Genomic DNA, 23,863 nt, shown 5'->3' on the forward strand with positions numbered 1-23,863 from the left:
GTCAGGCTCGCTGACTTGGTTGATACATGTCATCGATCCCAATTGCGTAAATCGATGCCCATGATGTTAATCACTGGATTGTCTGGTTCAGATTTGATTATTTACAGACCACCGTTATATAGCTGGAATATTGCTGAGTGCTGCGGTTAACAACACACAAACAAGCATGATATTGCTGGGATATTGATTAAAGCGGAGTGAAACCTTACTCACTCACTCCTTCTGTTTTAAAAAAAGAAAATAACCGAAAGAAATATGCTTATATTTATTGCCACCAGATAGACTGATCAACGTTCAGTTCTGGATAACAGTAAGGTGCACGGGATGACCATCAGAACACGCTCCAGCGTGGCCATCGCAACTCTTGATCTCAAAGCCTGAGGTGCCCGGACGGACGAAGACCTCAACGTTATGACTGTGACCAGAGTTGGTGGATGTCTTGACGCTGACGGAATGCCCAGCACCGAGTGACTCCATCTGTGCAAAGGTGAGGTTAATGGTGTGGGTGTGGTGTCCATGAGCTAAATCTGATGGGCCTACACGGAAGTGGACGCTCGGCTTTGCAGTTTCCATGGCGGTCGCATTGGCAACGGGAATTGGGTTCTTCTCAAACGTTGCAGCGTGCTTCTGTACGTTCATAGCGATGTCCTTAAGAGCATCCAGTTCCTTCCAGACGCTCATCCCCTCGCCATGCACTGGCAGAATGGGATAACGAGTCCTCACGGGTCCAAGTCCTGGGATATTCGGAAGTATGGTGCGGGCTCCCGAAGCCATCACCTGTCTTGGTGTTCCCTTTGAGTCCAAAACACCCGCCACACGATGGGCTGAGTTGTGATCATTCAAACCAGCTGGGTCAAAGAACTCTTTAGGTATATGATACCAGTTCATGTTGTTGGAGCCGTCATATGCAGTGGCCTGGGTCAGCCCACCATGCCTGTTGTTAGCAGTGACAGATTTCCCATAGTTGGTGCTGTGATCACCCTTGTATTGGATGTTGTAGGGGTTCCAGGTATGGAGAGGGGTCAGGTATATTATCTCAAGGGGTATAGCAGCAGTGTACTGTCTCGTGATGGTTTCGCAATCCGTTTTCCTAGTTGTACGGTTCTTATGACAATCTATAAAAGTCATGCTTGCCACTTCCGGCTGGGTAGTCTGTGCAATGAAGAAAAACGAATCAGCAAATCCCCTGTGGACAATCTTTACTCCCATAGCCCCGTTATCCTGAACCTTGTACCATCTGTGATAGTATGCCGTGTTGAGTGGGGTAAAGTTAGCAAACTTGATTTCATCGACTGTCTCACCGAGGAAATAATCGTGAATGACTGCGTCATAGTTGTCTTTGCCTGGGATCTCCTGCATGACCTTGTCCAACAACCCATAGACGTAGGATTGATCGTCGGACTTTTCATTGAGGTCAAACCTGGCTCCTGGACTGTGCCTGTATTCTTCATAAGTCAGGTTGTTGGCCATTCTAACACTCACATCGTCCACCAGCTTGAGGTTCTTCAGTGGGATGTCTTCACTGATAGGGTGGCATGCGACCCTGTAGTTCCATTGGGCAGTATCTATTTTACCATCGATAACGTTCATGACATACCGGGGTAGGTAGGCAAAGTCTTGGGTGCTGCTTTGAATTCCAGAGTACGCTGAAAATCTGGAAAGCAATTTGAAAGCATATTTAATCTTGTTTTATCAGGGAAATATCTGAAATATCTAAATTGTGAATTATATTTTATCTGATTTTATCAGGGAAATATCTGAAGTATGTAAATATATATAAATACCTTACTTGTTAAGACATACATGTATTTGTGAAGATGTGATAATCCTTTTTTACTTACTTTCTATAACATGATACACAGTGGATGATACGATAAACAGTCAGACATCACAACATTTTCCTTCATTCCGAAACATCTGGTATCATGACAGAATGACATGACTAAATCCAATTGGCTTGAGTATCATGTACAAGTTGGAAATAAGATAATGGATATGTATTATAGCTCTCATTAATACTGAACACCAATAGTGAGTGAGTATGATTTTACACCGCTTTTAGCAATATTCCAGCACTATTACGGCGGTATCGAACCCGGGTCTTCGGCGTGACGAGCGAACGCTTTAACCACTCAGCTACCACACCGCCCCCGAACGCCAATAATTACGACGTTGACGTTGTGACGGTGTTAGCTCGACACGCCGAAGGTCACTATTGGATTCCTCACATGGGTGTAAAGCCGATTTCTGGTGTCCCCGCCATGAGAAGGCTGATGTATAACCTAAAGGGAAGTGAACCCCTGCAAACTCACACAATCATGTGACTGTAACATAGGTATTGGTTGACAAAGCGTGACGCACCTGATCTTCTGTAGCATTTCATCCTGTGTCAGGGCATCTAAACGGTGCATGCCTACCTCGGCAGGCTCATACATCTTTTTCAAATCCCTCATCATGAATCCCTCCAGGTAGCACAGTGCTGGCGTGAAGTGGCTCTTGTATGGTCTGTGGGTTTCATTCTGATTCTGCCAGGCAGAGAACCACTCCCGCATCTCCGCCACCTGTTCCTTAGCGGTGCTGAGACGACTGACGGCGTCGGGGACGGGCGGGAAGGGTACGTCTCTTACTGCATTCATCACCTTCTTGTTGTCCGGCATTTGGAGCTTGTAGTCGTTGTGTCTGAAAATAAGCTGGTTATAATGCAACAAGAATAAAAGTGAATGAGTGAGTGTATTAGTGAGGGAGTGAGGGAGTGAGTGAAGGGCGAATACTTACAGAATTAGTAAAGTTATTGCACCACCAGGGGTACACGATTATCTAACTAATCATGAAGCACAAGACTAACTCCGTCGAGTTACGATGACCAATTATTAGACAAATAATTCAATATAACCATAAGATAACTACGTAAAATTGAGTTTAGAAAGAGGTACGGCATACCTATACCCAGAAACCAAAAAGAGGAAAACTTTATCACTGGTATTATGTTCTTGGGGAATAGAACCCCAATTATACTGGAAACAACTAGATCCAAACCTTGTCCTGAAATCGATGCCATTGAGGACAACATCCATTTCCCCAAGTCCCATTGTCCGATATTGTTCAGGGTGATCATGAATGGCACCAGCCTGTTGTCCCGAGTGAGACTCTGTGTCATACGACCTTGGACCGTCCCTTGTGTACCGGATCTGTTTCACACCAGAGTTGTAGCCGGTCCGGATCCGCTCATTGTAAGACAGCTGCTGAAGCATGACCTGTCTAGCAACAGTTTCCATCAATTTCTCAAGGACATCCATCTTTTCATGCATCAGATCTTCAAGTGTCTTCGGTTTCGGGGTTGTCGTGGTGCGGCGGTTACGGTGAGCAGCCATTGCAGTGCCCACCAGGCACACCAAAGCGAGTACATGATGAAAGCTCATCTGAAACATATTCAAGAGTTAGGTAGTATGTTATTACATCGCCAGTATCGACAATCCAGACGTATCGCGGTGATGGGGGACACAAAGAACTAGCTTCATACACTGTAGAAACCAATGCGCTGAAGCGAAACCAGTGTCTCCGGCATGCTGGGCCAACGCTTTAACCACGAGGCTACCCTACAATCCCGTTAAGGATCTAGAACGTGTGCGGTCTGACATCCCTTCTGAGGAGCTACGCTACTCCTCGTCTAAAGTGATCCGAGAATAATATTGATTCATCGGCTGTAAAGGGGAGAATGTTTCATTGACGTAAAAGATTATTATTATGCATGTGTATGGTCTAGTTAAGGCATCCGGAGCGGCAGGGTAGTCAAGTGGTTAAAGCGTTCGCCTCGTCACGTCGAAGACCCGGTTCTCCATTCCCTACAATGTGTGAAGCCCATTTTTGGTTGATGCTTGATAAGCTTTAAATCATGTTCCAAGTTAGGCGTAACGACTCATTGAACCATCGATGCACTTACTTGCCCGTGGGGCAAGGGCAATACATTCGAGTTAAAATACTCATAGCGACAGGACACAAGATTAGCCTATTCATAGTTTCGATGAACTCAACAAAATGAGAAATATTCCGTCGGAAGTGATCAGTAAGTTTTCACGTGTATGATGAAACAATCAAAGCTTTATCCCTATCTCCCCAACAAAGATTTTAGGGCCAGTGAACTACGAAGTGTTTAACATGGCTGATTCAGAAGTTGTATGTAAGTTCTCTACTTACCATTCTGACCACTCTGAATAGCATGCCAATATTTCGCTGGATCTTTATACTTTTCTCTTATCTTGCATGTTATCCGTTAGATTACATTTTGTTATTCTGGTTCAATTTATCACGAAAAGATACCAAGCTGTTGTGCTCGGACAGGGTTATCTCCCCTGTATCTGACTGCAGCCTATCCCGTGGACAAGCTATCTTTGGAAACATGACAAATATGCATTACAATCTGCATGCTCTCAGCTATAGCCTGATATGTAAGACATTCCAAGCAACATGTGGTTAAACCTAAACATGGAGACCGCCCCCGTGGTCTAGTGGTAGAGCGTCCACCCGGAGAGCGGAAGGTCTGGGGTTCGATCCCCAGCCGCGTCATACCAAAAGACGTTAAAAGATGGTACTTGTTGTTACCCTGTCTGGCGCTCGGCATTTAGGGGCTAAAACAAGGACTGGTCGGCTCGGAGTCAGTATACTGTGTCTGAGTGGGGTATTCATGTTAAACTGCGACATGGTATCTCAGTGAGCTAGCACTATAACTCGGCATCAGTCCGGACTAGTACAAGCCGCCACACACACACACACACACACACACACACACACACACACACACACACACACACACACACACACACACACACACACACGTGCATGCACGTCACTATATAAGTGCAATATATAAGTGCAATAATCTTGGACTCGACGTTAAACCCCATTTCACCTCACCGTAACATGGAACCCCTTCTCAGGGGCTGTCACATAAATACGGAGCACAGACACACAACTCGCTTGCATCTGTTCGAGTAATGACAATGTAGGAGTATTGAGCTGGCCAAACTTTCTGCTTGTCCGTTTCTGTGTGATGTCCATACTGGTTAAAAAACCCAAACAAAATGATGCACAAATAGAATCATTTTGGAGGCAAAGTTGTCTTCTCTTTTACGAGCAGTAATTGACATCAGTCTAATGCAAAATGCCCACAATGAAACAGGTAATCAGCCTCCCCATCTTTGTTGTATTTGTTTTTTTGTTTGTTTGTTGTTTAACAATATTCTAACTATTGACGGCGGTCTGTAAATAATCGAGTCTGGACCAGAAAATCCAGTGATTGACATCATGGACATCGATCCACGCAATTGGGATACGATGACATGCACCAACCAAGTCAGCGAGCCTGACCACCCGATCCCGTTAGTCGCCTCTTACGATAAGCCTAGTCGCCTGTTACGACAAGCATGGGTTGCTGAAGACTTATTCTACCCCGGATCATCACCAGTCTCTTTGTTGGAACCCCTGAGCACGCGTATGTTGCTGTAGCAACCAGAGACAGACCAGAGGTCATCATCGGGTTGAACACACCATGTACAAGAGAACCAAGGCACTTACACTGACGAATCACCAGTACCTGAGCAAGTGGGGACATGGGTGGCCCAGGCTTCTAAGGCGCTGCAATTCGGTGTGCAGCGTTCGGTCCCCTAGGTATGGCAGGATCCAAAAATCGTAATCTCAAATCCCTGATCCGTGCTGATTATGACCCTGGGTTTGTCATTAGTCTGGCATTTTTCGATGAACTGCCAATTTCCGGTACACTCAAATAATATACTGAACAAAAAGGTTAGGGATCATGAACAGTTTTTCATATTTTTATGAAAGCGTATGATAAGTTTTCAATACAAATATATATATCTCGAAATTCATGATCCATCATATTTTTGATTCAGTACAGGATATTTGAACAAAGGAATATTCAGAGTCTGTTGTAAAGGATTATTTAGCACTTACTAAATTACACATCACGATCAACACAAACACAAACCATCAGATATTCAAAATCACACTTTCCCACAAGTCGTTATATAAATGCAATAACCCTATTACGTGAAATCTTAATCTTCATAATTATAAGTGCATAATTGGCATCACCTGCTCTAATGGATATTATCGTTAATATTATCGTTAATATCAGTTCAGCAAGTAAGTGTTTATATACAACACAGTAACACCGTTAGAACCGGCGGTGCACTAAATATGACCGTCAGGTAATTCGAGCCGAGGCACCTCGTCAACTGGAGCGAAACGTGTGGTAATTGAAGTGCATTATTCAGACAATTGTTCCTATCACGCGATGTGACACAGCATTAGTCTCCGCTCACAAACGTTAAATTCATTATCCATGTTCCATATATGTAGATTGCATCGCTAGGCCATGACCATGGCTAGATAAAGGTAAATACCTAGTAAACACGTATCCATGTTTTGTTGCTACACACAATCGGACGCGCCTCATGTTTTGTGGGATAGGTTAATATATTTCCTTTTCTCTCACCACTTGCCGAGATGTGACTTGACGTTCGTTACTGACATGTAAGTACACACACAAGTATGAGTTGTCGGGATTGTTTTAGTGTTACGCATCTTAGTGTGTTTGTGTTCGTAACAGGACAAGACAATTTCGAGGTAAAGACGCGCCCGTGTTGCATTGGAACGTTGTTGGCAGTGTTCATGTTTCTATTCACACAGTCTGTTCGTGGCCATTCTGCAGACGTTGATCACTCTGTTTGGCCTGCACGTCCACCATTACACAATCATGACGTATACCTACACAGAACCCGTACAAATCCAGGTTAGAATTGATCTTCAGCAACTCATGCTTGTCGTAAGAGGCGACGAACGCGATCGAGTTGTTAGCATTGACTATGTTGATGCCTGTCATCGTATCACAATTACGTTGATTGATGCTCATGATGTCAATCACTGGATTTACTGGGCCCGACTTGATTATTTACAGACCGCCGTCAATAGATAGAATATTGCTGCACAACAAACAAATAAACAAACAAACATGAACAGTGATTTATATGGTATATTTGATAGTGTTTGGTTCAGTCCACCGTGAGACCGTTTTAGTCTGGTATATGCACAAATCGGTTTTGACCAATTCCACAAAGCAACTGAATGACTACCGAAACAAAATGACAGTTACAGTGGAGTTGAAATCTCCACATGGATACAATATGTCAAGCATTTTTCTGGTGTCCCCAGTCCTGATATTGCTGGAATAGGAATAAAAGCGGCGTAAAATTATACTCACTCACTGTGTATTTTCAATGTTAGTTTTACCACAACAATAAAAACATACCATTTTAGAAATTTGAACATAAAATTCTGGAAGTGTTACTTGTTTTATAAAACGCTCGGTTTAAATTAAATTATCCATGATGGCTTAAAGAATTGGCGTTCATTGCTCAAATGTCATGTTTGTAGATGCTATGATATATAATATATGAATTGTGTGATGTACACTGTGACTTTCAGGGTCATGCAGATGTACAAAGACAAAAAATACGAACCTGCCAATTACAACAAGAAGATAACAAACTACGAAAGTAAAATAAAGAAGTACGAGGTGAAGAACTATGATACGATCAAGCAGTATGATACTATAAGAAACTATGACAAGATACGGACGTACGACAAGATTACACCTTATGCGGGTTATAAGGAATACGTACCACCTTGGTCACGTGACAAAGAACCGTACGTAAGAAAACCAGCCAAGCAACCAGAACCTAAAACACAGAAGAAACCCACCGAGGAGGCAGTAGAAACCCCACCAGTGGTATGTATTTGCTATGCATATTCAGTAGGCATCGTTCATCTTGAGTGAGTGAGTGATGATACTTTATGAGACAGCGAAAGCAAGGTGGGAGGTCACCAAAATGTTTCACAATTACATGAGGGGAAGGGGTGGGGGGTGGGGGGTGGGGGTGGGGGTGGGGTGGGATGGGGGTGGGGGTGAAAAAATGACACAGTTCTATATTTTCAGATATAATGTATAATTTGAACAGTATTTACACTGAGCTGTCAAAATTTATGCAATTTAATAAAGGGGCGGTGGTAGTTGGGGTAGGGTGGGAGGTCATTAAAAAATGTTAAATGTATTTGGGGGAGGGGGACAGGAAAGATATGTTACTTAAAATGGGGGGAGCGGAGGTGAGCATCAGCAAAATATGATACAGTCCTAAGACCAACCTTAACCCAGAGTAATTGCCTGGGACAATTTATACATATATGTCGATAAAATCTCAGGACATTAAACGACTGGCTTACCAATGCCCTCGCTAAACATAGCGACTCCACACACAATCAAATCTACCGGGAAATATAGAATATGTCTTCGCAACTACTATCAAGAGCTTCGTTATTTTCCAAAATACATATAAAATTAAGAAACCTTGATAATCCGAAATCCTCGACATCGTCGAATTTTTATCGAGTTTAATGTAGTTCGTGAAAAGCAGACTTAGAATATTATTCAATCAACATAATACAGTACCACTAAGGATTGTGTCGAAGCGAGGTCCTAAACGATCTATCTTGACAATATAGTTCGAGTTGACAATGTGATCCTGTACCTCTCTATGACCCATGTTGGGATTCAGGGTCCCCAGAAACTTGTCCCCAGCAACCTATTCTTGTTGTAAGGGGCGTTTAATGGGTCGTTGATGATGATATCAGTTATTGATTTGTATAATCCTGACTCAGTTATTTAAAGGCCTCTGCCACAAACTAGTAGTTGGACTATTTTTGAGTGCGGCGTTAAAATACCAACAATAACACCCGATAAAGCAAACGCCTGTGTCATAAGAATAGTACTAGCGGAAACGATTAAATGTGCTTCATATAAAGTGGTATAAATGTGACGTTATTGAAAAGAACATACTTTTGGGTCATTCGCCTTATCAATGTTTTATCGCAACAAATTCATTGACAAAACCTACACCTGATAGCAGGTGAGGTGAGGTGAAATTGGGTTTAACGTCGCGTCCAAGATTACTGCACTTATATAGTGACGTGCATGCACGTGTGTGTGTGTTTATTGCTGCTTGTACTAGCCCGGACTGATGCCGATTTATAGTGCTAGCTCACTGAGATACCATGTCGCAGTTTAACATATACGTATACCCCACTCAGACACAGTATACTGACTCCGAGCCGACCAGTCCTTGTTTTAGCCCCTAAATGCCGAGCGCCAGACAGGGTAACAACAAGTACCATCTTTTAACGTCTTTTGGTATGACGAGGCCGGGGATCAAACCCCGGACCTTCCGCTCTCCGGGCGGACGCTCTACCACAAGGGGTTGTGTAGCAACTCAATTAACGATGCCTATATCGGATGTGACCACCGTCGACGTTGATACGGGCGAGGCAGCGGCGATGCATTGAAGGCATCAGGAGGTTGTCCCAACTGAGATAGCTGTACCGGCTGATGATCCTGTCGTAGGCGTTTGCCATCTCATCCCAGAAATTTCTAGCGGCGAGAGGTTTGGAGAAACAGTCGGCAACAGCAGTACAGCAATGTTTTACTGCCTAAAAAGGTGTGTTACAACAGGTGCATGTGTGGCTTGCATTATCCTGCTGCAACGTAAATTCACCTCCCTGCAATTTGCACAAAAGGTGGAACATGATCTCGAACGATGACGTCCCGGTGACGCACGCTATTCAAATTGCCATCAACAATGATGAATTGTGTTCTTTCCATATCATTACACTTCTAGCCTTAAACTGACGACGTTGAGTAAGGATAAGGTCGCTAAAACACTCGCCTGCCTGCCTGTAGACCCTTGCACGACCATCAGATGGACTCATGTGTGAATAGTATACTGTTCTATATGTGCCTTTTGAAACCCAGATGGTGTTTACACTAAGCTAGGCGTGCCTGACGGTGACGTGGGAGCAAACTTGGGCGTATCGCTGGACGTCGAGGCCGGATGTTGTGTTCCCTTAACATATTGCGTACGGTTCTGCCACAAATTGGTCTCAACCCTGTAAAAACTGTTAATGTGGCAGTTTGGTATCGATTCCGTAGGTGCACCAACCGAATGTGGTTATCGTGTTGACGTGACGTCACATGTGGATGATCGGCACGTGGCAAGTCAAGAGTGTTGCCCTCAAAGAGATGATAAAGTGTTTCGATGAACATGTCTGGCCATTTGTTTTGCGCCATTCCTGTTTGCAGTATAGCCACGGCGCGTAAACGCTGATTCGTAGCAAGCCGTTGCATTGCGTTAGTGATTTTTACGGTTAAACAAATATGTTTTTATGAGCATCTGGTAGCTAACCAATCATTGTGTGCTCTTCACATTAAAAACACACGCTTCTGAGTATCATGTTCCCTGCACACACTCAAACATCCACGTACAATTTATGAAATACGACCTTAATGTGAAGGAGATGTCTTCATGCATGTATATTGAAAGATGCAGTATTTAATTTCAGAATAAGTTTATGTAAAGTGACGGCCAAAAGAAATTTTACCACTTTAAAAATGAAATTGCAAAAATGTAAAAACACAAGTATAAACTAAATCAATGTACAACTCATCGTCCAAACACAACAATGCTCTATGCAAAAAGTAATACACGTCCACGGCACGTTTGTTTTGTAGAAATACCACGACTGACGCCTGAACAACGCGAGCGGGCCCTGAGTATGATACAGATAGGAGCCACCCATGCCCACATTGCTAGGACTTTTGGTTGCTCCGGTGTTACTGTAACTGACGTGATGCAACGTTACAGGCAGGCCGAAGCCAGGGTAACTACAGCCCAATGAAGACCGGCACTCGCGTACTTTGCATCTCCGAAATCGATAGGTGATGAGACGTCATCAGCGACGAATGCCTGAGGGCATATGGTTAGTCGACATACAGTGGCCAGGTGATTCTGGGCTCAAGCATTAATGGCTAACATACCTTACAGAGGACAGTTATTGACAGCATCGTCGTCAGAAATTGACATGGGCCCGAACAGTAGGTCGTTGGCAGCGACGTGACTGACAGATTGTCGTCTTCACTAATGAAAGCAGGTTTTGTCTGTTCAGAGCTGATGGAAGACAACGTGTTTACCGCCGAAGAGGAGAACGAAAGGCGGAATGTTTGCGTTCAGGAGGTCGTGCCGTATGGTGGAGGAGGTGTTATGGTGTCGGGAGGAATTTGTTGGCAGGAGAGAACACCACTGGTCATCGTTAACGAAAATTTGACTGCTCAGTGTTATATGGATGACATTCTTCGTCCGATTGTCCTACCATTTCTACAACAGCTACCACGTTGTGTCCTTTATTGGCACGAAAACGCCAAACCCCAAACAGCCCGAATCGTACAGAACTTTCTTGCAGCCAACAACGTCAACGTGTTGCCGTGGCCTGGACGCTCCCCAGACATGTCCCCCATAGACAACCTCTTGGATGTCATGGATCGTCGTGTTTGACAGCGAACACATGCTTCAGCCAACCGACAAGAACTAATCCAGGCCCTTCAAGAAGCATGGCGACGTTAACCACGTGACGTCATCAGCATCCTACTTTTTCTATGCGCGAGAGAGTTATTGCGTGTCTTGTAGCAGGGGGTGATTATACAAACTATTAATGTGACGTGTCACTGAACCTGAGTTTACATGTGTGTGCCCTTTATCCATTACGTAGAACGCTTGCTTTTGCTACCCCAACTCAATTCAGGCAACTACCATGTTAATATTTGATGCTCTATACTGTCATTTTAAATGGTTATTTCGTTGCGGATTTGACCTTTTCCAATACATCTTTCTTTTGTGTTTTTATAACCAGAGTGATTTGAAAGCTTCTTTTGGTCGTCAGATTATATTGAACTTTATATGAAGCACAGTTACTTTGCCCGTTGGTATATAATAGAAAGGTCAGTGGAATATGTGTACATTATTCTAATGCATTGTTTCAGAAGAAGGATCCGGACTTTGCATCCCTGGGTTCTATACAGCGATCTCTACAAATATTCCAAGAACGACTTTAGTACAGATTAACCTGCGTTCGCAGTGCACGACAAGGTACACAGGAACTTGTCCTTGACGCAGAAGGTGTGTAGTGTGAGATGTCAAATATAACCTCAGGAGCTGACTTACGTCACATAGCATGAGGAAGACACTGTAATCATCCGACCCTCAACAGACAACAAACATATCGTTATGAGTCGAATCTTTACTACAGGTCAAAATGTGCTCATACACTAAAAGCCAACATAATCGTTCCTGACTTCGACCATTGTCAATGTGTTGTTATAAATGCTTATCCGCCAAACAAACATTGTTGTGTCATCGCTTCTGTCCGCGATCCACGTGTTCACGCTGTTCTTCAGACTCGTCTTCCACACGAAAACACCAGGTGTCATCACCCATGTTCTCTATCTTCGTCCTTCTGGTATCCTACAGACTCGTCATCCACACGATAACACCAGGTGGCATCACCCATGTTCTCTATCTTCGTCCTTCTGGTATCCTACCGACTCGTCCTCCACACGATAACACCAGGTGGCATCACCCATGCCCTCTACCCTCGTCCTTCTGGTATCCTACCGACTCGTCCTCCACACGATAACACCAGGTAGCATCCCCCATGTTCTCTATCTTCGTCCTTCTGGTATCCTACAGACTCGTCCTCCACACGATAACACCAGGTTTCATCACCCATGTTCTCTATTTCGTCCCTCTGGTACCCTACAGACTCGTCCTCCACACGATAACACCAGGTGTCATCGTCCTTGTCCACGATCAGTGTCCGGTAGCTTGTGTGTTAAGCATACCTTTGTCAGAGCACTCGCGGTGTCAGCATCTCTAATAATGGGGCCCCTGATTCGACAAAAGACTAGAAGTCCACCAAGAAGTCAAACTTTGAATTGTGATCTTAAATAAATTTTGTTTGTTGGAGACACATTTTTCGTTCATCTTAAACAGACATGATGGGAACTAGGTGGGTTAGTTTTGATGCAAACATCATCATAAATTATTGATTTTTTATATGCAGATACTGGATATGTGTGCATGTAAAATATGAGTGGGTGGGTGAATGTATGTGAGGCTTTGTGCCGACTACATATGAATGAAATAAACACTATGGTTGTGGGCGACGTGTTTCCCAAATAACGTTAAAATTCTCAATACTGTTCTATCAGTGTCCTTTCTCATCCAAAGAATTTGAACTCCTGGTATTCACACGACACAAATCACTTACACGTGTACATTGCCACATTATTGTACCTCAACCTCATAGTGATATTGAGTACAACTGATTAAGGAAAATGTGTTCAGGATGTAAACTGATACTAGACATGTTTAGATCAAGACATGATTAGGGATGTGTTGAAATCCTAGAAATTAAACATGTTTAATAAAGTGCATATTCATTGGGCATGAAGTCAAATATGGATAAGATGTTATAATTATATAGTGAAATTATATTGGTACAAAATAAACGTAGCAATATACAAATACACCAAGCTGAGTTAAGTTACTGTTGACGAGGAAAATTGACACTTGTGATGACAAGAGTCTCCGAAGCAAGAGAGGTAGCGTGAAGGACTACAAATAAAGAGGTTGCAAGATTGTTTCCAGCCGAGGTTTCAAAAGTGTTGTGTTCATAAATATGTTGTTGCTGTGTGGCTAATAGTATACTTACAGGAAAGCTGACAAGGAAAGCATATCTGATTACGACGACAGACTCTAAACCTTTTTAAGTTACCCCCTCCCCGCCCCCCCTCCCCGCCTACTTCTATATGCCTATAAAATGCTAAAAACATATAGAAAGCACCCCCTTTTAAATTACCTACAATGTCCCACATTAGCGGTTAAATACAATCCTAAACTTGTTAAGACCCTAAACAAGCAAACTTATGCGACTGGGAACGTGTTAAGGTTTGTGTTTAGGATCTAAACACATTTTTACAATGTAGTAGTCTTTTGTGACCAATTTGTACAATCGCACGTATCTTCCCAGTTATCACATCGCCATGTATCAGGGAGGTTTACGTTTCTCGTAAAGGGTCAAGAAGTGTTACGCTAATGCCATATATGGATATATAAAATGATTTCACAGCCTACACCCCACCCAATGCCCGTTTACTATACAGACACATGCCTGTGTATTTCACATCCTACACTCCGCCCAGTGCCCGTTTACTATACAGTCACATGCCTGTGTATTTCACAGCCTACAACTCACCCAGTGTCCGTTTACTATACAGACACATGCCTGTGTATTTAACAGCCTACAACTCACCCAGTGTCCGTTTACTATACAGACACATGCATGTGTATTTCACAGCCTACACCCCACCAAGTGCCCTTTTACTATACAGACACATGCATGTGTATTTCACAGCCTACAACTCACCCAGTGCCCGTTTACTATACAGTCACATGCCTGTGTATTTCACAGCCTACACCCCACCCAGTGCCCGTTTACTATACAGTCACATGCCTGTGTATTTCACAGCCTACACCCCACACAGTGTGTAAGATTATTTAAGAAAGGTAAGACTGGCAACTGTTATAAGAACATTTTCCAATAGGAAGCCCAGATTCGAGAATAGATTACTGTGGTTATTATTCGAGATTATGTTTCGATACAGTGAGTGGTGGTTGGGGATGTGTTGTATGATGTAAGATGCTCACCTGGTGAGTGCCATGATTATTTTTTTCCACCCCTAATTATGAATAGTACTACCTCCGTGCGTCAAAAACATATTAGTATGTGCCTACCACGCCAACCATGTAAATGGTCGACTCTGGGACAGACAAACCAGTGGTTGATATCATGGTCATCGTCCTACGCTATCTGTATGATCAATTAGGTGATAAACACACTGTGTTTTTGTCGAGCTAGGTTAACTGTAGATTTCACCGCGCTAGATTTAATTTGGAACCGAATCGCGCATTAAATAAATCAACCTTTTGTATTTGTTTACAGTAAATCTGAATACAGTAATGATTTAGTTGGGTGCAAAACTGTTACCATATGAGTTGACTTCTGGATTTCCAAGCGACGACTCGTCACGGTCAGGATAGTGGCCACTTCTTTGATAAGGGTAAATGTTTAAAATCTTTCCTTGAAACTATAATCAGTTAACTCCCTTGTCTCGAAAACAGAATAATTGTCCGCACCAATCAGAAGCTAGTTTATTTTGTAGGTCAGATAATCCTGCCTGGCTCCAAAGAAGGGACTCGCCATGTCGCGTCCTGTAGACACCGCTGTAGCTATATGACCCCGACAACATTCATGTTATAAAGGTCAACCTGTTGTTGGTTGGAAAGCCACCAGGAAGGTAAGACATATTTTCTTGGGGGAAGTTCTACGTTGTGGATTAGCTATTTCGGGACCACATTTCAAACATTTGCTGCTCGCCTATCTATCTTTAACATATCAGTTGCGGGTATCTTTAGAAACGACGTACGGATAACGACGGTAAGACATTATTCGCCTGTAAAGGGAGTCAGAATCTCACTGCGAGTTCCGGGTGAAGTGGCGTGTCGGTCACAAGGGACGCAACTCCTTATGTTCGTAACTTCTCAAGTGAGAGCTGCTTGGCTGTCAGCCAGACAGGTGTGCGTCGAATGTGCATGCTCTGTTTGTGTTTATTGCACTTGTAATTGATCAAATTAGTACTGTTTTATACACACGGTTGTTATTAACAGATACAGATTTCCTGCGACTTATTGGTTGGCGGGATAGCCTAATGGTTAACACGTTCGCTCGCCTCGACGGACGCCTGGTGTATGAGGCTCATCTCACTTAGGTCTTGCCTGAGACTGCTCCCCTAGGCTCAGAGCAGTCCTTCCTCGTAGGCCCAAAATCACTACCGGGGCCAAAATCACTCCTCCTATACTATTTCAAATAAAAAATATTAATATTGGCTATTGCTCTTTCATTGAAATATTATGTATTACTTTTGAATTAACACGTCACACGTGACATCTATCACTCGTGACAAATCTGAAAAGATGTTTAATTTTACCCTAAAATAGTCAAATCTATCATTTTTTCACTTTAAAAGTCACTTTGTTTTTTTTCTAATCATAATAATCATATCAGGTTTATGTCAAAGGAATATGATACATCTGTACAATTTTTTACATCTTTATCAAATACAAGTAAATTATATTTCTTCTGGAACTTCTTTTCGAGAATATATTTTTTGATTATTATTTCATAATACTAGTAATCAGAGGATATTGTACCTGAACACTGTATGTTCTTTACATGTAAATTCAATACAATCTTGTGGTGTTTTCTCATTACCTGGGACTGTCTGTAGTGTCGATCTTCCCCGTTTCACTAAAGGCACGCGCACATGTAAAACCTTACATATAGTCTCTGAAATGAACATATCGTACAGAAAAAAACAGTTGTTCAGTTATCTTAATAAAAATCTAATAAAAAAGGAGCCCAGTGATTCTCTTCATGTTCAGATACTGCAGTAATCTAGACTTGCCAAACATTATAGACTTGCGTGGGCTGTATATAAATGTATCAGGGTCTGTAAGACAGACTAGTAAAACTAAATAAAGTCTTGAACACCTTGTATAGAAAAGGAATGTTTTAACATGCTATTACTGAATGTCCACAGGGACAGACTTACTGGGCAACATCTGTTAATTATGAGCTCTGTTTATGTTGTAATGTTAATATATGGACAGAACTCGGGTATACCAGATCGTAGGTGATTTTACTCAGACGTTAAACGATATGCACATTCAAAATTGACATTGTTCTCGATCATTGTCCAATAAACTATCAATATAGTTACCTCCTAAAGTTACATGAACATCTGAAAGCTTCAGACCTGTATGCCACAAACAGAACAGTAGAAGTAGAATACTGTGAGGTGAGGTGAAATGGGGATTAACGTCGCGTCCAAAATTATTGCACTTATATAGCGACGTGCATGTATGTGTGTGTGTTTGTGTGGCTGCCTGTACTAGTCCGGACTGATGCCAATTTATACTGCTAGCTCACTGAGATACTATGCCGCAGTTTAACATGAATACCCAACTCAGACGCAGTATACTGACTCCGAGCCGACCAGTCCTTGTTTTAGCCCCTTAATGCCGAGCGCCAGACAGGGTAACAACAAGTACCATCTTTTAACGTCTTTTGGTATGACGCGGCCGGGGATCGAACCCCGGACCTTCCGCGATCCGGGCGGACGCTCTACCACTAGGCAACGGAGGCGGTTAGAATACTGTGAACATGGAGGGGTGGATTTGAGCCCAACGGGGAGTGTTCTGAGTTTAGAGTGAGTGTTTGGGGCCACGTAGAGGGGAGTGACCTGACTCAGTCTCCGCTAAAATCACTCTGCAGTAAAGTTTTAAGGGATTGATTTGTACCTGCTACACAGGGTTCGATTCCCCACGTGGTAGTGATATTGCTGGAATTTCGCAAAAAGCAATGTTGAACCACACTCGTTCACTCACACACTCGTATGTCATAGGCTGTAGCTATGCTGCTTGTAGAATCATTATTTCAATAGCGTAACCGTATTTCCAGTTTAATTGTCATTGCAAATGTATTTGACAGTTCCACACTCTGTACAAATAAAATAAATGGAGGAATATCCTCTGACGAAGGCTACTTTTGCGCCTGTCGACTCCAGAATCATGTTCAAATGGATTGGTAGGTAACATAATCAAACGAATACCCTTGTGTAATCTTGAGCTACATGAACATGTAAAATAACTTGGCTATTCCTATTAAAGGTCACATACTTTCAAATGCCTCTCCGAGAGAAAGGTGTTATGTGTTAACCTTGGTGATTCAAAGTAGGAGATTTTAGCAAACCTTTCAGACCACAGGGTTTTAAAGTCTTTCATATGCATTTAGAAGTTGGAAGAACATTGAGTAAGCGTATATGGTTCCTGATATGGTTACACAAGGTAGGATTAATGGACAAAGATAATACTATAAGGATTAACCGTGACGATAACAAAGAGCTGACCAGAATGACAATGTGACAATAACAAAGAGCTGACCAGCATGACAATGTGACAATAACAAAGAGCTGACCAGCATGACAATGTGACAATAACAAAGAGCTGACCAGAATAACAATGTGACAATAACAAAGAGCTGACCAGCATGACAATGTGACAATAACAAAGAGCTGACCAGAATAACAATGTGACAATAACAAAGAGCTGACCAGAATAACAATGTGACAATAACAAAGAGCTGACCAGAATAACAATGTGACAATAACAAAGAGCTGACCAGCATGACAATGTGACAATAACAAAGAGCTGACCAGAATAACAATGTGACAATAACAAAGAGCTGACCAGAATGACACTGTGACAATAACAAAGAGCTGACCAGAATGACACTGTGACAATAAAACAATCAAGGTTTCATTTGCGAGTAATGATTAGTTTACTGCAGCACATGTTCGGTAACAGTCAGTATTCCATACCAGCAACCCCAAAGAAAAAACAGCCAACATAGATGTGACTTCACCACTGTCAATACACTTAGAGTTTTTTGTTTTGTTTAACGCGGCACTGAGCAATATTCCAGCTAGTCCAACACTTACAAACATATTACATGTCAATGTACCCAGTCTGCCCCAAACCCTTAGGGATGTGTGTGCGAGATTACATGCAAATGTTGAGACAAATACACTGGAAAGACTTCCCGCCCCTATCCACAAGGACAAGAGGCAACATCAATAAACTGTAGACGTTAAAGGAAACACGCATGTCATTAAGAGACCAATGCATCAACCTGACCAGCACGTACCCTACTGTACCAATCAGATTGGTCTAGCTGGACCAATCATAAGTAAGCAACCTTCTAACCACTCTATCGTCTATAGAGGTCACATTTACACAAGAACCTTATGAATCGTTACCTTGTGTTCCTCCCTAGAACATATACAACACTGATTCTTTGTTCAGAATTGCGCCCCTTGCGGGTTCCAGGAGCCAATCATGCAAATCTATATATCTGTGAGTGTCACACTTAGCTCGTGGGCACATGTCTTAAGCGTCACGCTTATCCTCGTGGGCACATGGTGTTGCCTGAAATCCTATATTGGAGCATCACAGTTGCTTTGTATTCTATCACCGGTGTTCCTTTTCCAAATTCAATTGAGTTTTATTCAATAAAATCGATTTATAGGCACAGGAACATATTGTACAAGTCAAAATAGGGAATTGCATCAGACATAATTTGTGTCATTGATGCGTCAAATTTGGAAATATCCTGCACATATCTACCCTAATACTTTTTGAAAGCTTTACTGAGGCCTTGAATGTTGCTTGAATCCTTGATCAAACGTTTGAGCAAGAGTCGTATGGCGCGTTTTAAAATCTCCGAAGAAAGAGCATGCTCGATTTTACCTAAAATGTTGTGACATGTACACATCAAAGGCTGGAGCTGCTGGAATGCTGCTCGACATGAAGGGAAAGTTGACCATCGGAACGTTGAAGAAGAGTGTTTGTTACTCTGAATCTTCATGAATCTTCATGCATTGATGTAACTATGAAACAATTAAGGCGTTCTCACGTCTCCTTTATTTCTAGTTCAGGTGGGTAAATCAGTGGAAGGGAATTTGCAATTTGATGGTTACTGAACAATAGCAGGCTAAAGTTAAACTTAAGCGATTTGTTTTACTTTGCCAATCTGTGCAGAAATTCATATGCATGAAGAAACAGATCAGCAAGAAGGGAGGTGCAATTAGTGCACACGGGGATGCCTAAAACTCGTACTTCTTGCCTAAATGTCTTACCCCCACATTTTACATAGGTGTTATCAATGAGGAAGCCAACCATTCCAGCATGTCTTGTAGCGTCCGCCAGATATAATTTGCATAACAAAGTATCTGTTTGTTAGTAGAAACGCGGGTAGTTTCATAAGTTGTTTATGTGTACTATATATTTAGGACACATAATCATTCAATTATATGAGATCCGATATTAATTCTAGAGATGAAAACATATGTATGTTTTAATGCAGATGGCGACTCTTGTTGCTCCATTGGTCTTGGTGTGCCTTCTGGCAGGATCCCTAAAAGCTGCCAGTGACCAGTGCTCTGAATTCTGCTATCCCGGCATGAGTTGCTTCCCTTCTCAGGAAGCAGTGGCTAAAATGGCAGCTTCTTTAGACGATGGTTTTGGTGCTCTCCTTTGGCCAGGTTCCCCACTTTATGGCAACCTCACCATCATGAAAGATACGCTCTACACAAGGTTCCCTTCCTATATAATTCTGGTGAGGTCAGTCCAGGATGTCCAGAAGGTGATGCTCTTTGCCCGGAAGTACGACCTGAGAGTAACCATTCAGTCGTCCGGTCACGACTACATCGGACGGTCAACAGGGGACGGTAGCATCATGATCAACCTCAGCAGGATGCAAGGGTAAGAAAGCACCAATCTTTTACATTTTATATTGTTTCCTTCGAGGCACTAACTGAGTTGCTTTTACAAAATAGTTGATTATTAGCAAATATAGCCCTATCTTAAATAAACCCCATCCGGACTTTTGCACAACCTTTTTCGGTTTTCCATGTGATTTTCAGGATCGACATAAACCTAAATTCTCCATTGAACGCCGACGGTGTCATCAGATCAGAGAGCGGAAACAACTGGGCAAGGGTGTATGAAGAAGTTAGTAAACAACACTATCTTTCAAGTGATACATCATTCAGGGCAACATAATATCAATGTATCTTAAAAATAATAATAAAGCAGTAAAACTATTAACACAATCATAAGAAATCTCCGATGCTCGATTCCGACTATGTCATAAGCATAAGTTTATTAATTACTATAACTTACTGATCTTACCAGTTGTTTTCTAAAACGGTTAGCAAAGACAAAATGACTCTGAGAAAAGAAACTTTAAAATCACCTACTCATTAACTTTCATTCATTAGCTGATATATTGGCACATGACCAAACTCCTTGCAATGCTGTCTTACAGGTGAATAAACAGGGTCGTGTTGTTGTTGGCGGGAGCGTCCATACAGTGGCCATGGGCGGATACACCTTGGGTGGAGGTCATAGTCCTATGTCAAGGACACTTGGTCTTGCTGTGGACAACCTTTTGGAGGTTACTATAGTAACAGCAGATGGTTCTATCGTCAATGCGTCCGCATCTGGGACAGTAAAAGTCTCCCACGATGGATCTGTTACACACTCTTCCGACCCTGACTTATTCTGGTCTCTCAGGGGAGGGGGAGGAGGAACGTTCGGCGTCGTGACCAGCTTTGTCTTCAAACTCCATAAACCACCATCAGCATTTGGACATTTGACATGTGTGTTTCGATTCCACAGGCAGAATGACCAAGAAAAAGCGAAAGATTTAATAAAATTCTACTTCGACCTTGCCAAGACACTGCCTAATGAATGGGGAGGTTACTTTCTTGGGTACAATGACTTTAGTGATTATACATACCAGCATGTGGTATACATTGTATCAATGCTTCACTACGGCCCTTCCTCTCTTCCATCATTTGCCAAGATCCTGCCGTTGGTAGATTATCACCCAGAGTGGCAGATTATCAAGTGTGCTAAACAGGACTTTGCTTCATTCTGGGACTATGAGAAGGGCATAAATGATGCCATCTATGTACGTTCCGCCCTGGTTACATCCCTGGTCAGATCTGCCGACTTTGATGACAACATGGCTGCCATGATACGCGATATTGTCATGGTAATGCCTACCAACACGTCCATCGGTGCTTGCACAAACACACTCATCGGAGGTAAGAACTGTCTTCAATATGATATGTTTGCATTATGATTATGATGCGTTCGCCGTGCAACTGTCGCTTTATTAGGTGTCCTCCATTTTGAAGGCAATGGTGTCTTAACTGTGTTGTTTCCAGGAAAACAATGAAAGCTCACTTACTGCCCAAACCAAAGGCTTGAGGCACTCTAACAGCGCGGATACAGCTATTTGATTAGGGTTAGATTAACCCCACCCCGATTATGACCCTCGGTTTTGGTCATGCCCAGAACCATACTGATTGGTTTCACTACATTGTAGTTTCACTACAAATATCTCCCATATTTGTTGACATGCCATAATATTATTGAATGTTGTTCAAAGAGGTGTGAGTGAGTGAGTATGGTTTTACGCCGCTTTTAGCAATATTTCACCAATATCACGGCGGGAGAGACCAGAAATGGGCTTCACACATTGTACCCATGTGGGGACTCGAACCCGGGTCTTCGGCGCGACCCCACTGGCCCTCAAAGAGGTGTACACGGTTTTGAGAACTGATATTGGCCAGTCAGTTGGATCAGTGATCATGTGGATAAAATGTCAAATCTTGACAGTGTAAAATATATAAATAAAATAAACTCAGATCTTTTACTCCCTCAAGATTCCACCCACATCGGGTGATAATTGAATGAATTGACACTGACCAATATCAGCTTTAAAAATCGTTCCCACAAACTGGCGGCCGTGGTCCTTGATTGAAAGACTGAAATAGAGTTTGAAACATAGAGCGGCCATTACTGACAGAAGCGAGATACGTTGCTCCGAACTCATTTCTTGCTGGAGAATGAATAGAATGTTCCCCTGATGTGACGTCCTTTCGGGAGGGGTGGGGGTTGCCATATCTCGACTGGAAAGGGTATCTGAAGCGATCAGAGATCTGATTGATATGATAGTGGGTTTACCCCAACTCACTTTCACTATTCGAATTTCAGTTAATCGGATATGAAAAGCCTGCTCAGTGTAAATAAGTGTCGAATACAAGTAAGTATAACAGTAAAAAGGGAAGGAGTCGTCCACGAAAAACCTTTTGGTTAACCCCAGATTTCAAGTCAATTAGGTCTATGTTTGTCTCTCTTACTGTAGGTCAGGTGAGCACCGTGGGCGATGATGACACCTCTGTGAGCCCCAGCTTGAGGACAGCCCTGGGCTCCATGTCCTGTGCTGTAAGTTGGGCGAACGACCCAAGTATCGATGCTGAAAACCGTGTTGCAGCGAACAAGCTTGAGAAGCAACTACATGGTTTGGGCCATGGCATCTACCTGAACGAGCCCCCCGCGCAGATTGACAACTGGAAAAAAGACTTCTGGGGGCACCATTACCCCAGGCTCCTTGCAACAAAGAAGACATGGGATGCCAGCAACTTCCTAACATGTCTGTACTGTGTAGGCTCCGACCTCGGCCGAAACTACGGCAACCATAGAGGGACATCTATCATTGGCTGACATTCGTGTTGAGGAATATAATTACTTGTAACAAGCATTTAATAAAATATTGTTTTTGAATATAGTTTATCGTCAGAAAAATGAAAATTTCGTCACTTGGGTAAACAGGATATTATTAACAATTCAGCATCCTCTAAAAGTCATGAAAACGTTGACAAAGTTCTCGAGAGATTAGACCACGTGGGGATTCAGGGAAAAGCTTGCTCAAAGCACAAATGGCTGTTGTAAGAGTTGACTGAAACTGATATCAGATAACTATGGTGGCTCCTGAGTGGGACTAGTACTAGAATGGGTAACCGGAAGATGTTGCCAACACCCAGGTCTGATTATCGTGTAATATAACTACGAGTCAAACATACCATTTACCAGACTACAGAATTGTTCAGTATTAGTTCCTACCTACCGAGGCACCTTCGATAAAAATCCAGGTAAGAATAGGTCCCCAGCAATCTTTTCTGTTCATAAGAGGCGACCTTAGGGATCAGGCGGTCAGAATCAGTTATTTGGTTCGTAACGTGTCATACCCCAACAGCGTTGATTGTTCCTTATAATATCAGTCACTGTGTATATACACTATAATGTCACAATACGGCAAGCATAGTCGCCTTTATGGCAAGCATGGGTTGCTGAAGAACTATTGTACCCCGGATCTT

At 42.6% G+C, this 23,863-nt stretch overlaps 2 protein-coding genes across 6 annotated transcripts; one reads left to right on the top strand and one right to left on the bottom strand.

Annotated features, from left to right (window-relative positions):
• Nucleotides 1–251: 251 nt before the first annotated feature.
• Nucleotides 252–3,448, bottom strand: LOC124112575. Its single transcript, XM_046472738.2, has 3 exons — nucleotides 3,037–3,448; nucleotides 2,362–2,679; nucleotides 252–1,654 (listed from the first exon to the last, which is right to left on the bottom strand). Exons 1-3 carry the CDS (start codon nucleotides 3,426–3,428, stop codon nucleotides 295–297), a joined length of 2,070 nt encoding a protein of 689 aa, XP_046328694.2. The 5' UTR covers nucleotides 3,429–3,448; the 3' UTR covers nucleotides 252–294.
• Nucleotides 3,449–6,420: 2,972 nt separating this feature from the next.
• On the top strand, nucleotides 6,421–23,270 carry LOC124112573 (uncharacterized FAD-linked oxidoreductase ARB_02478-like). Of its 5 annotated transcripts, none has more exons than XM_048399196.1 (8): nucleotides 6,421–6,549; nucleotides 7,501–7,804; nucleotides 11,939–12,044; nucleotides 15,179–15,236; nucleotides 19,997–20,396; nucleotides 20,558–20,645; nucleotides 20,962–21,745; nucleotides 22,852–23,270. In XM_048399196.1, exons 4-8 carry the CDS (start codon nucleotides 15,218–15,220, stop codon nucleotides 23,208–23,210), a joined length of 1,650 nt encoding a protein of 549 aa, XP_048255153.1. In that variant the 5' UTR covers nucleotides 6,421–6,549; nucleotides 7,501–7,804; nucleotides 11,939–12,044; nucleotides 15,179–15,217; the 3' UTR covers nucleotides 23,211–23,270. The 5 variants fall into 5 exon arrangements, with proteins under 5 accessions (XP_048255153.1, XP_048255159.1, XP_046328691.2 ...); XM_046472735.2 differs by lacking the exon at nucleotides 6,421–6,549 and adding an exon at nucleotides 6,726–6,808 and having other exon boundaries at nucleotides 15,179–15,313; nucleotides 19,999–20,396; XM_048399190.1 differs by lacking the exon at nucleotides 6,421–6,549 and adding an exon at nucleotides 6,727–6,808.
• Nucleotides 23,271–23,863: the final 593 nt, after the last annotated feature.

This window comes from Haliotis rufescens, unplaced genomic scaffold (assembly GCF_023055435.1).
Source record: "Haliotis rufescens isolate VD_foot unplaced genomic scaffold, xgHalRufe1.0.p SCAF_1, whole genome shotgun sequence".
NCBI lineage: Eukaryota > Metazoa > Mollusca > Gastropoda > Lepetellida > Haliotidae > Haliotis > Haliotis rufescens.